This window comes from Rhincodon typus, chromosome 24 (genome assembly GCF_021869965.1).
Source record: "Rhincodon typus isolate 14 chromosome 24, sRhiTyp1.1, whole genome shotgun sequence".
NCBI lineage: Eukaryota > Metazoa > Chordata > Chondrichthyes > Orectolobiformes > Rhincodontidae > Rhincodon > Rhincodon typus.
In genome coordinates, this window is record NC_063355.1 from 9,510,832 (window position 1) to 9,524,872 (window position 14,041).

At 41.0% G+C, this 14,041-nt stretch overlaps 2 protein-coding genes across 3 annotated transcripts in view; one reads left to right on the forward strand and one right to left on the reverse strand.

Annotated features, from left to right (window-relative positions):
• Nucleotides 1-14,041, reverse strand: part of bicdl1 (BICD family like cargo adaptor 1) — a 298,028-nt gene that overhangs the window by 156,353 nt on the left and 127,634 nt on the right. The gene's annotated exons all lie outside the window — the stretch shown is intronic.
• cita (citron rho-interacting serine/threonine kinase a) overlaps nt 1-14,041 on the forward strand; it is a 147,775-nt gene that overhangs the window by 50,753 nt on the left and 82,981 nt on the right. Inside the window, exons 10-11 of the mRNA XM_048611329.1 lie at nt 2,301-2,484; nt 8,553-8,658. Coding sequence (XP_048467286.1) covers nt 2,301-2,484; nt 8,553-8,658 — 290 coding nt within the window. The remainder of the gene's footprint in view (nt 1-2,300; nt 2,485-8,552; nt 8,659-14,041) is intronic.

Sequence of the window (14,041 nt, forward strand, 5' to 3'; positions counted from 1 at the left end):
TATCTCAGATTCTCCAGCATCTGCAGTTCCTACTAGCTCTAGACAATTGGGTTGTGCTGCTCTTGCTTGCCCTCTAGTGGTTGCTTGCAGTGTTGCAATAACATATCTGGATGTTTGGTTGGCTTATCTTCAGTTGGGAAGTGATGCATGGTGAAGGAGGGGAGAGAAGTTAAAAGAAAAACAAACTTCAAGGGGAAGAAAGAGAAACTGTAAATTTAGTAGCAGTTGGACAGTAAATTTTGCCACAGCTCCCAATGGTTACGCATTTGTATGACAGCAGTATTTCCCAAATGCAATACCAGTGAGAACAAAAACAGAAGTAGCTGGAAAAGCTCAGTAGGCCTGGCAGCATCTGTAAAGGAAAAGATCAGAGTTAACGTTTCGCGTCCGGTGACCCTTCCAAGATTTAACTGATTTTTTTACTTCACAGATGCTGCCAGACCTGCTGAGCTTTTCCAGCTACTTCTGTTTTTGTTCCTAATTTACAGCATCCGCAGTCCTTTTGGATTTTATTTAGCAATACCAGTGAGGATGGAATTGAGAACAAAATCACACATTTATGCATGATTGCTGGTAGGAGCCCCCCTCCTCTTTTGCCTATTGTAGGAAGAAGCCGAACTGAAGATCAATCTGCCAATGTATCGTCAACTCCCATTCAACATGCATTGTTATTTGATTTTGTTTCATGGCAACTAATCCATGGAAAAGGGAAACATCGGAAATTACCTGTCTGACTCCAAATTCTACAGTGATTTGGCACTTGTTACCATGTTATAATCACGGGAGTTTCCTAATGGATAAGAGGCAAGAAGATAGAATAATTTTACCAATCCAGTCACTCAAGACGAATGACTGTGTAAAGTGAAAATAAATTCAAGAAACAGAAAAGTATATTTAAAAATATCACGGAAGTTTGCCTTCCATGAGAACCATCATAAATATCATTTATAATCCGTTCTTCATAAAATTTCTATGTGACATGGTTTTCCCCTGATTCAGACTCGCAATATTTTATAGCTATCAAAAGGTACTGTTCCCACCTGGAATATAATATCTTGTGTTTGTTGTATGGACTAATGTGAGGCTAATAATTTTGAATGCATTCCATTAAGCCTCTTGATCAGTAAAGTGTCATCTGTGATGAACCTTCGGAATTTTGGTGATTCAGGGAGATAGAATGCATGTTGCTGATAGAATGGTTTGGTATCTATTTGGGAACGTTCAGACAGATTCCAGCTGCTTTTTAGATTGCCTGAAAGATGACCTGTCAAGCCTGTTGTCATTTATGCTACTTCCCTGTCAGATGGCACAGTCCAGCTGAATTGTAAAATAAAATCAGCGCATTGGATGCTTTTAGATTGACAATGTGCCTGGCTGCTGTATTGCCTGCAGATGTTTATGATCCTAACAAAGGGATTGTACCTATCCCTTTTGGAAGGCTCCCTTCAGTTAAACTGTACTATCGTTGTTTGGAAGGTATTAGTAATATGCACCTTCTGACTGACCAGCTCAGAACTGCCATGGTTAAACATGCAGTCTCTCAGAAGAAGCAGATTGGCACAAGTACTGCAATGCTGACTGAGTTAAGCTATTAACATATTCATTATTGGAAATAATTGTTTTTGCCATGCTGAAAGAAAGTTTCTGTAGGCAGCAGCAGTCTTCCACTGCCATTTGTCTGCAGTATTATCAGATTAGTCATTTCCAGGGAAGGTTTTTGTGGATTGTGGATTATTGTAGAAGATATTGATGATTTCACTGTTCCAGAATGCTCTGTAAGTAATTGTTTTTGAAACCTATCTTTTGTTTATTATTTAGTTGGTTATCAGCTATAATAAAAGCGTAGCAAATCTACAATGTAGCTATGTAGCTCTTGATTATTAGAAAAAGTAATTATTATTGCAGCATTGCATTCTGTTATGAACTTCTGTAGCCAGAAATGTTTTGGCATTAAATAAGCAATGATTTGTGTTGTAGCATAAGGATAGGTGGAGCCTGTACCACCATTATAAATATCCTCCTATGTATGGCAGTGTCTTCATGTAACTACAATGAATATGCAACATAATGAAGCTTTGGGATGCATCTGCAGAGTGGTATTAGAGATCAGCTTGAGTGTATAACTGTTGGTTATCTGTGAGTAAGATCCACTTTTACCTCAAACTGATGTAATGAGCTGTGACAACCTATTGAATACACAGCTCCAGTAGTGACTCACTGCTTGATTTTATTGGTAAGTCTGCACGCTGGCTGTTGCCTCTACTTTTGCTGAAATCCAGCATATTTTGTTTCCCTTGCAGTTCCACCCCCTTTTGTACCCAAACTGGAAACTGATGATGATGTGTCCAATTTCGATGAGCCGGAGAAAATCTCGCGCCCGGCGATCAAGGCACGGCCGCTGAATAAGTCAGGTTTTACAGGAGAGGATTTGCCATTTGTTGGATTATCCTTTAACAAGACATTGGCTGCACTCTCCTGCTCAGAGTAAGTACAATCTCCTAGTTAACACTTCCACCCTCAGTGTAATGCTTGTAGATCTGGAAAGGAATGTAACAGAGTCTGGCAGAGTGCTTAAAATGCCTGTGCAATATTTGCTTCGGAGCAGCTATCTTGTAAACACTAATCGGTTATAAAGACCTCTTTGTGAAAAGACGTTGTTTCATTTAAATTTCCAGGGAGCCCAAGTAGCAGTTAACTTGTAGAGAATTCTTGCTTGTTAGCTTAGCTTGGATTAAATTTCTTAAGTGCAATCAATTATTATTTTGAGTAGAGGCTGATGCTAGTGCCTGGTGTTTAGTTTCCATCTTTTGGGTCTTGCTGTTTGGTTGTTGTAGTGTGTGAATTAACTGCTTTACTGTTGTAAATCTTCACCCTTGTCAGGGTGGTCGAGTGGTCCAAGGTGCCAGACTCAATCCTTGCCTTACTGAAGTCTGAGAAACTCTGGTTCCTTTCTAGGGGCAAGTGTTCAAGTTGCACTCCAGAAACCAATCTGTGGTTGGGAAAAGATGCCTGGTTTCAGAATTTAGACAAACTAGTGCATGATGAGAAACAATTCAAAAAGATTAGGAGAGAATTTTTTTCAAAAAAGGGAAGGCTAAATGGAGCTATGAAATTAATTTATCCAGCACAAAACAAAATACTGAAACATTTTACATTCGCGCGCACACACAGTTAAAACAAAGGAATACTGTGATAGGAATGGGGCTATTAAGTGATACTCAGGATAGTGCCACAGGTAATAATAGGGAGATGGCAGAATAACCAGGGTGATATATCAAACTTGGGTGACATTGAGTGTTATGATGAGGTGGGTAACAATTGGCATGTTCAAACATTTTAAAAAAGGCCATGTATTGAATAGACAAAAGAAACTTAAGACAATAAAACTCCTGCTTCAGATGGATTTCAACTTCATGTTTTGAAAGAATCCAGAAAAAAGAGAGCAGAGGCATTTTTATACATACTTAATAATTTACTAGAAAAAGGTCAAGTGCTGGAGGGCTGGAAAATCGCCAAGATATTTGCTATATTCACTAAAAGAGGATAGAACCTGTTAAGCTGACCTGTTCATCCCTGAAAAGAAAAATAATGGATTCCTTATTCAAGGAGAGAATAGAAAACCTGTAGAAGTAAGATGTATCATAATGAATAGTCTGGATTTGTCAAGGAGAAATTGTGCTATGATGATCTTAGTGAATTTTTGAGGAGGTGCCGGAGCGTGTAGACAATACTAATGCAATAGATCTTTGTATCTGGATTTTCAAAAGCGCCATGGTAAAATAATTAATAACAGGGTAATGAATAAGGTTGGAGAATATAGAGTCAGGGACAAGTGGCAGAGTGGATTGCTAGCTCACTTCAAGACAAAGCAGAGAGTGGGAGTTAAAGGTAGCTATTCAGAGTGGCAGAAGGTGGGAAGTGGCAGTACAGAGACCACTGCATTTCACAATTTGCATAGGCGATTTGGAGCTTTTGATTCCAAAGTCTTTCTAAATTCGGGGTGATGGAAAGCCAATACTGGAAAGGACTACAGCAAGTTGCAGGAAGACCAAATGAACTTGCAAAATTGGCAAGTAATGGCAAATGAAGTTGAAAACACACAAGTGAGGTTGTACATTTTGGTATGAAGAATACGGCTGCCAGAAATGTGGAAGTTTAACTGAGGTAGAGGAGCTGAATAATATGAAAGTGCAAATACATCAGTCACTATAAGTTGTGCTACAGTTTAACAAGGCCATTTAAAAAACAAAAAATCAGATGCTACTTTATATTGCTAGAAGGTTAAAATTAAAAAGTAGGAAAGTTACACTAAAACTGTTTTGAACCTTGGTTGGACCAAATATTCTGGTGGCCAGAACGTAGGCACTATGCTTAAATAAAATAATATAGTGATGCTAGAAATGAGCAAAGGAGATCTACAAGCATAATACAAGAAATGTGTGGCTTACATACCTTGAAAGAATTGACAAAATTTAGCTGTTCGTTCTTTGAAAAAAAAGTCTGAAGGGTGACCTAATAGAGATATTTAATCTTGTAGAACATTTTTAATAGAGTGGATGCAGAGAGAATGTCACCTATTGAAAGGCAAATGTAGCAAAGGCCATAAGTGTATGAAGGTTGCCACGAGACCCAATAGTGAATTGAGGAGAAATCTCTTTACCTAATCAGCAGTGAGAATTTGGAAGTGACTGTTGCAGCAGTTGGTTGAAGTGAATAGCATTGATGGTTTTCAGGGAAAGTTAAAAACACATTTGAGGAAGCAAGAAAGAAACTTTTGTAATGGTATATGAAAATGAGGAAAGATGGGAGAATACTCAAGTGCAGCATAAAGACTGGCATGGACTGATTGGGCTGAATGGTCTGTTGATGCTACATATCCTTTTTATTTTAATTGTTCATGGGATGTGGGTATTACTGGCTTTATCCTCTTGCCCTTCGGTGGTGTTGCAGAGCTGGTTTCATGAACCTCTATGTAATTTTATGTATGTAATATTGTGTAACATTATCTATTGTGCACCTGTACCAAAGCTCTCCTCAATATCCTTTTTCTAAGGAGAATAAGCCCAGCTTCTCCAACCTAACCTTGTAGCTGAAAAATCTAACCTCTGAAGTATTCTAGTAAATCTCCTCAGCGTCGTCTTAGGACTCTTACACCCTTCTTAAAGTGTGTGATTACCGGGACTGGATGCAAAACTCTAGTTATGTTGTATCCAGAGTTTTTTAAAGGCTTAACATAACTTTCCCTCCTTCTCAGTACCTATATTTATGAAGCCTAAATAATCATACTATTCTAAGTATTCTATTGATATGTTCTGCTGCCTTTTGATCTATACACATTCCTGCACAGGTCCTGTAGACCCTGTGCGCTTTCTATGATTCTTCCATTTCACTAGTGACATTTAAATGCAACTAATAAATCTGGAAGTAAATGCTGGACTCTAATAATGGCAATGGGTGCAAAAACTTATCTGGCACACTAATATTCTTTTAGGGAAGGAAACCTGCTGTCCTTACCTGGTCTGGCCTAAATGTTAGTTTTTCCTTTGTTATGACGTAACTGGGAAGAGGATGACAAATGTGCCTGACTGACTGCTATCAAGACATGAATAATTCAGACCAGGTTGCATTAATAACAGAAAGTAACTGTCTACTTACTGTAACGACAGAAGGCAAAAGAAAGAAAGGATTTTTAATCTCATAATGTGCAACTCTTGCTATAACTCTTTAAAAACCCCAAATATACATGCACAGACAGATCAAAAATAAACAGCTGGACGCAATGAGTGGAAAAAGAATATATACAGAATAAACAAATTCTGAAGATTTCAAGTATAGTTTTAAAGTGTGGCTTAAATTGGCTCATACTGTTCTTTTTCAATTTTGAGATGGATGAAACATTGTCTGCAAAGTAATGACCGTTCTTGACTTCAATAATAGATTGGTAGACCTAAGAATTTTCTTGTTAGATTTTCTTTAAGGCTTTCTGAGTTTTCTGTCTTTTTCCCTGAGAGAGAGAGAGATGGATACTTTCAGTTTGCAGGATCTCGATGTTTTCTCTTTTATGCCCTGACACCTACAACTTTTAATACACTTATTGAACTGCAGTCAGATGGCTGTATCTGGCAGCATTTCCTTAACTCAAAAGACTCTGTTACTCAGTCTCCAATTCTACCTATTGCTGGTTTTTGTAATTGGAAGCCTGTGGCCAGTGGTGTGCCACAGGGTTCAGTGCTGGGACCCTTGCTGTTTGTTATGTAAATAACAAACCATTACATTGGATGTGAATGCAGAAGGTATAATTAGTAAATTTGCAGATGACATGAAAATTGGTGTTATTGTTGATACTGAGGAGGATGGTGTCAGGCTACAGTCTGATGCTGATCAGCTGGTAAATTGGGCAGAGCAAAGGCATATAGAGTTTAAACCTGACAAGTGCAAGGAGATGCATTTTGGGAGGTCTAATAAGTGATGGACATAATGAATGAGAGGGCCCTCATGAGTATTGACGAACAAAACGACCTTGGTTTACCAGACCATAGATCCCTGAACGTGTCAGCACAGGTAGACAGGATGGTGAAGAAGGCATATGGAACACTTACCTTCATTAGCCGGGGCAGAGAATATAGGAACAAGGAAATCTTGTTACAACCTTGTATATCATTGGTTAGGCCACAGATGGAATATTGTGTGTAGTTCTGGTTGCTAAACTATTAGAAGGACGTGATCGTGTGGGAGAACATGCTCCCGCCTTCTTCCTTGACCAGAGGCCTGAGCAATCCCCATCCACCACCACTCTCCTCCGCCTGGCTGAACTTGTTCTCTCACTGAACAACTTCTCCTTTAATTCATCTCACTTCTGCCAAGTCAGACGAGTGGCCATGACTCATCTGCCCCTCTTTATGGGGTGTGTGGAACAATCCTTGTTCCAGTCTTACACTGGCCCCCTCCCACAACTCTCTTTCTCAGTATGTCGACGACTGCTTCAGTGCCACTTCATGCTCCCGCCAGGACCTTAAACTTCATTCATTTTGGCTCCACTTTTCACCCCCTGTAACTTTCACATTGTCCATTTCTGACACTTCCCTTCCTTTCCTTGACCTCTCTGTCTTTGTTTTGGGGTATAAACTGTCCACTGCCATCCACTACAAAGCCACTGTCTCCAATCACTAACTTCACTACAGCTTGTGACACCCCACATCCTGCAAGGACTCCATTCCGTTCTCCCAGTCCCTTCGCTCAAACAGATATGACATTGGCAATGCCACCTTCCAAAACAGTGCTGCTGACATGGCTTGCTTCTCCCATGACTGTGGTTTTCCACACACTGTGGTTGACAGGGCCCTCAACTGCATCCGACCTATCACCCGTGCTTCTGCCCTTGCCCCTTCCCGTCACTCTCAACAGTGTGATTGGGTTCCCCTTGTGCTCACTTTTTTCTTCCCACCAGCCTCCACATTCAAAGGATCATTCTCCACCATTTCAGACGACTCCAGCAGAATGCCACCACCAAACACATCTTTCCCCTCACTCCCCCTGTCTGCATTTCGTAGGGATTGTTCCCTCTGGGGCACCCTAGTCTATTCCATGACTTTCAAGACCACCCCTCCTCTCCACGGCACCTCGCCATGTAACTGCAGAAGGTGCAATACCTGCCCCTTCACCACCTCCCTGCTCACCATCCAAGGGCCTAAACAGTCTTTCCAGATGAAGCAGAATTTCACCTGTACCTCCTGCGATCTTGTGTATTGCATTTGCTGCACCTAATGTGGCCTACTATGTATTTGAGAAACCAAGCACAGACTGGGTGACCACTTTGCAGAATATCTCTTGCCTGTGCGCAGCATAACCCCAACCTTCCAGTAGCCAGTCATTTTAACACAGCATCCTACATGTCTGTCCTTGGCATGTTGCAGTATTCCAGTGAATCACGCTGTAATCTGGAGGAACAACATCTCATCTTCAGACAAGGCATTTTACAGCTTTCTGGACTTAATATTGAGTTCAACACCAAGAAATTGTGAACGATTTCTTCCTTTTTTCTTTTAGCTTGTCATTATGTCCTCCTTCCCCCCCACCCCATCTCAGCTACTGTCCTTTCAGGTCTGGCAGGAGATACACCATTGTTCCGCCATTCTCACATTCTGATCATTTAATCTGAACTATCAACATCTTTTCTCCATCAACACCCTACACCCACTACCTCTGCCTCCCAGCTAAAGCATAAATGCTGTCCCCTCCACACTTCAGCTCTGATGAAGAGTTATCTAGATTGGAAATATTAGCTTGCTGTCTCTCCACGGATGTTGTCTAACTCGTTGTGATCACCAGCATTTGTTGTTTTCAGTACAGATTCCAGCATCTGCAGTAATTTGTTCCTACATTGGGTCTCTGGATTATTGGTCCAGTGACATTACTACTATGCCGCTGCCTCCCCAACCTCAAACTTAAGTGAGTTATATATCACCAATGAAACAGAATCTGCCAGTTTTATTGATGGTTGATGCACCCACCATCAAAACTAACTCTGAAAGTAAGCCTATTCTTGTTTCCAGGTCAGTGACATCGATGATGGACTCACCAGCCAAGACTAACTCTCTGGAAAAAAAACTGCTGTTAAAGAACAAAGAACTGCAGGAAACACAGGATACATGTCATAAGGTACATGTGCAACAAATCACATTTTCCTTCACTTGTTTGTCTGCAGGTTGCAGAGAAAAGGGTCCCAGATTTTCCCAGCTGATCAATTTCCCAGATGAATATCATTGCCTCTTCATTTTTACCTTCCTTTCTTGTAGCTATCTATTTGAAATTTGCCATATTCTTTACCACAGTATTGGACATTGCTCAGATCTTTTGAACGTGATGTCACAGTTATGTATATTTTGTGAGCATTGTTTTGTAGAAGCAGAGAGAAGTTTCTTGGATCACATTTGAACAGGTATGTGTTGCCTTATGCCCGGATTTGTTGATGAGCTCCGAAAGAACTGTGGATGCAGTAAATCAGGAACACAGAAGTTGTTGGAAGAGCTCAGTAGGTCTGGCAGCATCTGTGAAGAAAAATCAGTTAACATTTCGGGTCCGGTCACCCGTCCTCAGAACTGAAGAGCTCATTTGACGATGCGAGATGTAAAAATTTATGCAAAATGTGTGAATTCAATCGTATTTTCTTGCATTCGTATTTCTATATTCCAAATAGCTTGTGAGATGCTTACATTTATGGTTGTTTCAATCATGTCCAATGAAGGTGATCAAAGTATGGGTGCTTTGTGCCTTCATGCAGCATAACGTGGCAACTTTCAGGTTTTAACTGATAGTGGAGCATAAGGCGGTGACTGTCTGTCTGCCTGTTAAGGACAGGATTGAATTTTGATTTGATTTATTATTGTCATGTGTACCTAAGCACAATGAAAAGTTTTTTGTTTTGCGTGCAGTACAGGCAGATCATACCAAATAATATGCATAAGGGTAATAGAACAGAGTGAGAAACACAAAGTTATGGCTACAGAGATGGTGCACAAAGGGTGAGGTCAACATTAAATTTGAAGTTTCAGAGGTCCAGTCAGAAGACTAATGACAGTGGGGAAGAAGCTGTTCTTGAATCCGTTTGGCTGTGGGTTTAAGCTTTTGTACCATCTACCCGATGGAAGAGATTATAACCAGGGTGGGAAACATCTTTGATTGTATTGGCTGCCTTCCCAAGACAGCAGGAAGTATAGGTGGAGACAGTGGATGGAAAGTTGCCTTGTGTGATGGACTGGGCTGTGTTCACAACTCTGTGTAGTTTCTTACTGTCCTGAGCAGAGCAGTTGCCATACCAAGCCATGATGCATCTGGATAGAATGCTTTCTATGGTGCAACTCTAAAAATTGGTAAGGGTCCTTATGGACATTCTGGATTTCCTTAACCTCCTGAGGAAGGCATTGTTGTGCTTTCATGACTGATGTATCAACATGGGTGGACCAGGACAGATTGTTGGTTATCGTCACTTCTAAGAACTTGACGCTCTCGACCTTCTCTAGCTCACTCCATTGATGTAAATAGGGGCATGCCCTCCACCTCGCTTCCTGAAGTCAATGACCACCTCTTTAATTTTACTGACATTGAGGGAGAGATTATCTTTACACCATGCCATCAAGCACTCTATCTCTATATCTCTTTCCTGTATTCTGTCTCATTGCTTTCATCCTCTTTAAGCTCATGACGACAAAGTCTTATCTGATTTACTCCTTTTCCTTTTGGTCCTCTCTCTTAATGAGGTAGATTGAAGGTGTGTCCCCAAACCCTGGCTTCTGGATTCCAATTATTGTAATCAACACACAGCCAAAATTTTTAAGATGCAATCAACGATTGGGTTTAGTAGCCAAACATTGAAATATTAAATTAAAAAAATTGAAACACACTTGGGAAATTCAGGAAGATAAGAGAAGAGAGGAGATAGATTACACGTTTTTGGTAAAAGCAGAGGTAATAAAAACAAGGCGGTATCTGGTGCAAACATCACTTTCAGGTGGCGCAAGAGGGATCTTGCACTAAATCACAAAGTGACATCATGGAAGGAAATGCCACTGTTGACTGTGTGAAGAATGGAATTTGGGACTCGGGGACCTGAAACACTGTGATTCTGTACTAGGGTGAGGGACAACGTTAAGTATTTGATGGGGAAGGCACAGCAGCAGCAGCCCCCGGCATGGCACCTCCCGAGTTGGGAAGGCCTGGGGTTGGGTGGCGTGGTGGTGGCTGGAGAAGGCTGTGAAGTGAGCTCATGTTGGCTAAGGAGGGCTGGACGGTGGTACCTGAGAAGGTAGGCATGCCCACCGTTTCTGGACACACTTGCACTGTGCTGATATCACACAAAGGCTGGTGGTGACATGAGCGGCATACCTGCAGAAACTTCCTGTGAGCATCACAGTCCATATCCGCACTACCCTTTGGACATTCGTGATAGTCATTCTGTTTTCTAAAAGAATACAGTTCCTATCAGTTACAACATCATGGAGGTCCAATAATAGTTTGGTGAGCTGGGCTCAGTTGTTTTCCTCCTTGCAGGTAAATTTTAGGCTTCTTTCCAGCTAGCAATTTGGAGACAAGTGGAGGATCTGAGGCAGGCTGCCATCTTAGCCTGGCACTCTGCTCTCCCTCTGGAAGCTAACCAGCAACTGACTTAGAATCCTAAAATTATATACTTAAGCAATTAATCAATCTCCGATTTCAGTCATGTGACAAAGACAGGCATTTCTGAAGGCAGGACCCATCATAATGGGATAATTTTAGGTCTAAACAGGCATCGCCTTACCTCTCTTGTTAGAGTTTCCATTGTGAGGTGACTAAATAGCTATTATAACATTAGTGCTTATTTTAACAGAATGGATTTTGATTTCCTTTGCCCAGAGCTGGCTGGAAGTCGATGGTTCATCTCCAGCTCCTGCATATCACCTTTAGCTGGAATGTCTATACACTGCAAGGGGTTCAGATGTTTCTGGAAACGTGATCATTGGCAGCCATTTTGACTCCAGTAAGAAATGGCATTAACATCTGAAAATATGGGAGAGAATAGTTTTCTTTGGGATTTTTCTTCATGCCCTCCGACCACAACAAATGGTGTTGCCATCACTGAATACCTCAGTATTGACACTTGGGACAGGCTTGCCATTGAACCATAAACTTACCAAGTTGGCCATATAAAGGCTGGAAATTCTGTGGTGAGTAACTCATTACTTGATTCCCCAAGGCCAGTCTGCTTTAATTTGGTACAAGTTGGATGTATGAAATGTTCTCCAACAAAATTCAACTCGACATCATCCAGTGTAATGATTCATCTCCTGCTCACCGTGTTAACTTCACTCCTTCTATAACTAACTCTGTAGTATCAATGTGCAGCATCTACCAGATACACTACAACAACTCACCAAGGTTTCTTTGACAGCACCTTGCAACTGCACAACCTCTGCCATCTAGGAGAATCCTGGAAATAGTGGGTTTCTATCCAAGCCCTATATCATCTGGACTTGTAAATTTTTAAGATATGTTTTATTTATTCATAGCATGTGAGTGTCATGGCTCGGCCAGCATTTGTTGCCTAACCTAGTTGCCCTTGAAGGTGAACTACTTTCTTGCAGTCCATTTGATGTTGGTACACCCACAGTGCCGTTAGGGTTTTGACTTAGTGGCACTGAAGGAACAGAGATGAGTTTTCAAGTCAGGATGGTGAGTGGCTTGTGGGGAAACTTGAAGGTGGCGATTTTCCCACGTATCTGCTGTCCTTGTCCTTCGAGATGGAAGTGGTCTTGTGTTAGAAAGTGCTGTCAGGGGATCTTGTGTGAATTTCTGCAGTGCATCTTGTCAAAAGTACACACCTCGGCTAATGAGCGGGAGTGGATGTTTGTAGTGTGGTGCCAATCAAGCAGCTGCTTTATATTGAATGGTGTGAAGCTTCTTGACTGTGGCTGGAGCTCCATCAGGCAAGTGGGGAGTATTCCATCACACTTCTGACTTGTGCCTTGTAGATGATGGACGGGCTTTGGGAAGTCAAGAGTGGAGTTACTTGCTGCAGATTTGCTAGCTTCTGATCTGCTCTTGTAATCACAGTATTGATATGGCTGGTCCAGTTCAGTTTCTGGTCCATGCTAATGCCTAGGATGTTGGTAGTGGTGGGTAACACTATTGATCAAGGCAAATGTCAAGGGATGATGGTCAGATACTTTGTTTTTGGAGATAGCTATCATCTGTAATTTGTGTGGCATGAACGTTACTTGCTACTTTTCAGCCCAAGCCTGGATATTGTCTAGGTCTGGCTGCATTTGAAAATGGACTGTTTCAACATCTGCAGAGTCATGAATGGTGCTGAACATTGTGCAATCATTGGCAAACATCCCCACCTTATGATAGAAGGAAGATAATTGATGCAATAGCTGGAGATGGTTAGGTTCAAGAGTCTACCCAAGAAGTTTGTGTAGAACTGTACTGGAGCTGAGATGACTGACCTCCAACAACTGTAACCATTTTCCTTTCGTGCCAGGTATGACTCTAACCAGCAGAGAGCTTTCCCCCAATTCCCATTGATTCCAGTTGTGCCAGGATGCTTGATGCCATACTTGAGTCAAATGCAGCCTTGATGTCAAGGGCTGTTGAATTATTCAAGAGATGCAGGAGAATCACTTCACATTTATGGCACAGAAGATGATGTGTGCAATGATACTGCCAATGAATACTGTTTGGTGAAAAGGTTGATCTATCCGATGCTTGTAAGAGCAGGTTTTGTCTTCCGAACTAAATGTGTCACAGCAGCAACTGATAATTATGACTATTTGCACCTTTTTATTGCATTCTCTGTGAAGTAGTATTCTTTTCTATACTGTGATTCCAGAGTAATGAGGAATGAGTGATAAAAGCAGTTCTCGTCAGCAGCACTCAGATCCCATTAGTGAATAAAAAAAACTGAGTGGAATTATATAAATTAGTATTTAAGACTTTTTTGTTTCTGAATTTGATACATTAAATTGTGTAAAGTAAATTTGTGTTTCCAGGGAGGTTATTTTATAAATAATAAAAATTATTTTGGCTCCTTTCTGTGCTAATTTTTGGCATGGATTTGGTATCACAGCCTTTGGCCTGGAGTAGGAGAATGATTTACAGGCTGATTTAGAAACCTGATTCAGCAGGTCGTGATTGTGTGTTCCTTACTTATTAAGTTTTCTATTGGAACTTGAATCAGGAGTCATCTGGCTCAGAGATAGGAATGCAACCAAATAAGCCACAAGATCTTTTCAAGAGTTTGTGTTGTGATCACTCCTCTTTTTGAAATCCTGTATTTAATGACCTATGCTTGAAAGTACAAGGCCTAATCTAAAACTTTATAGGTGACTCAAAATTCTGAAATGTAGTTAATAGTAAGGAATAACTGACCATAAGAGGCTGTAGGTATGTTAGTGCAATAGGCAGGTAAAATTTGACACACACGTTAAGTGATTCACTCTTTAAAGGAAGAGTGAGGAAAGGCTGCATAAACTAAATGGTATACTTCTAAAGGGGATACAAGGTTTGT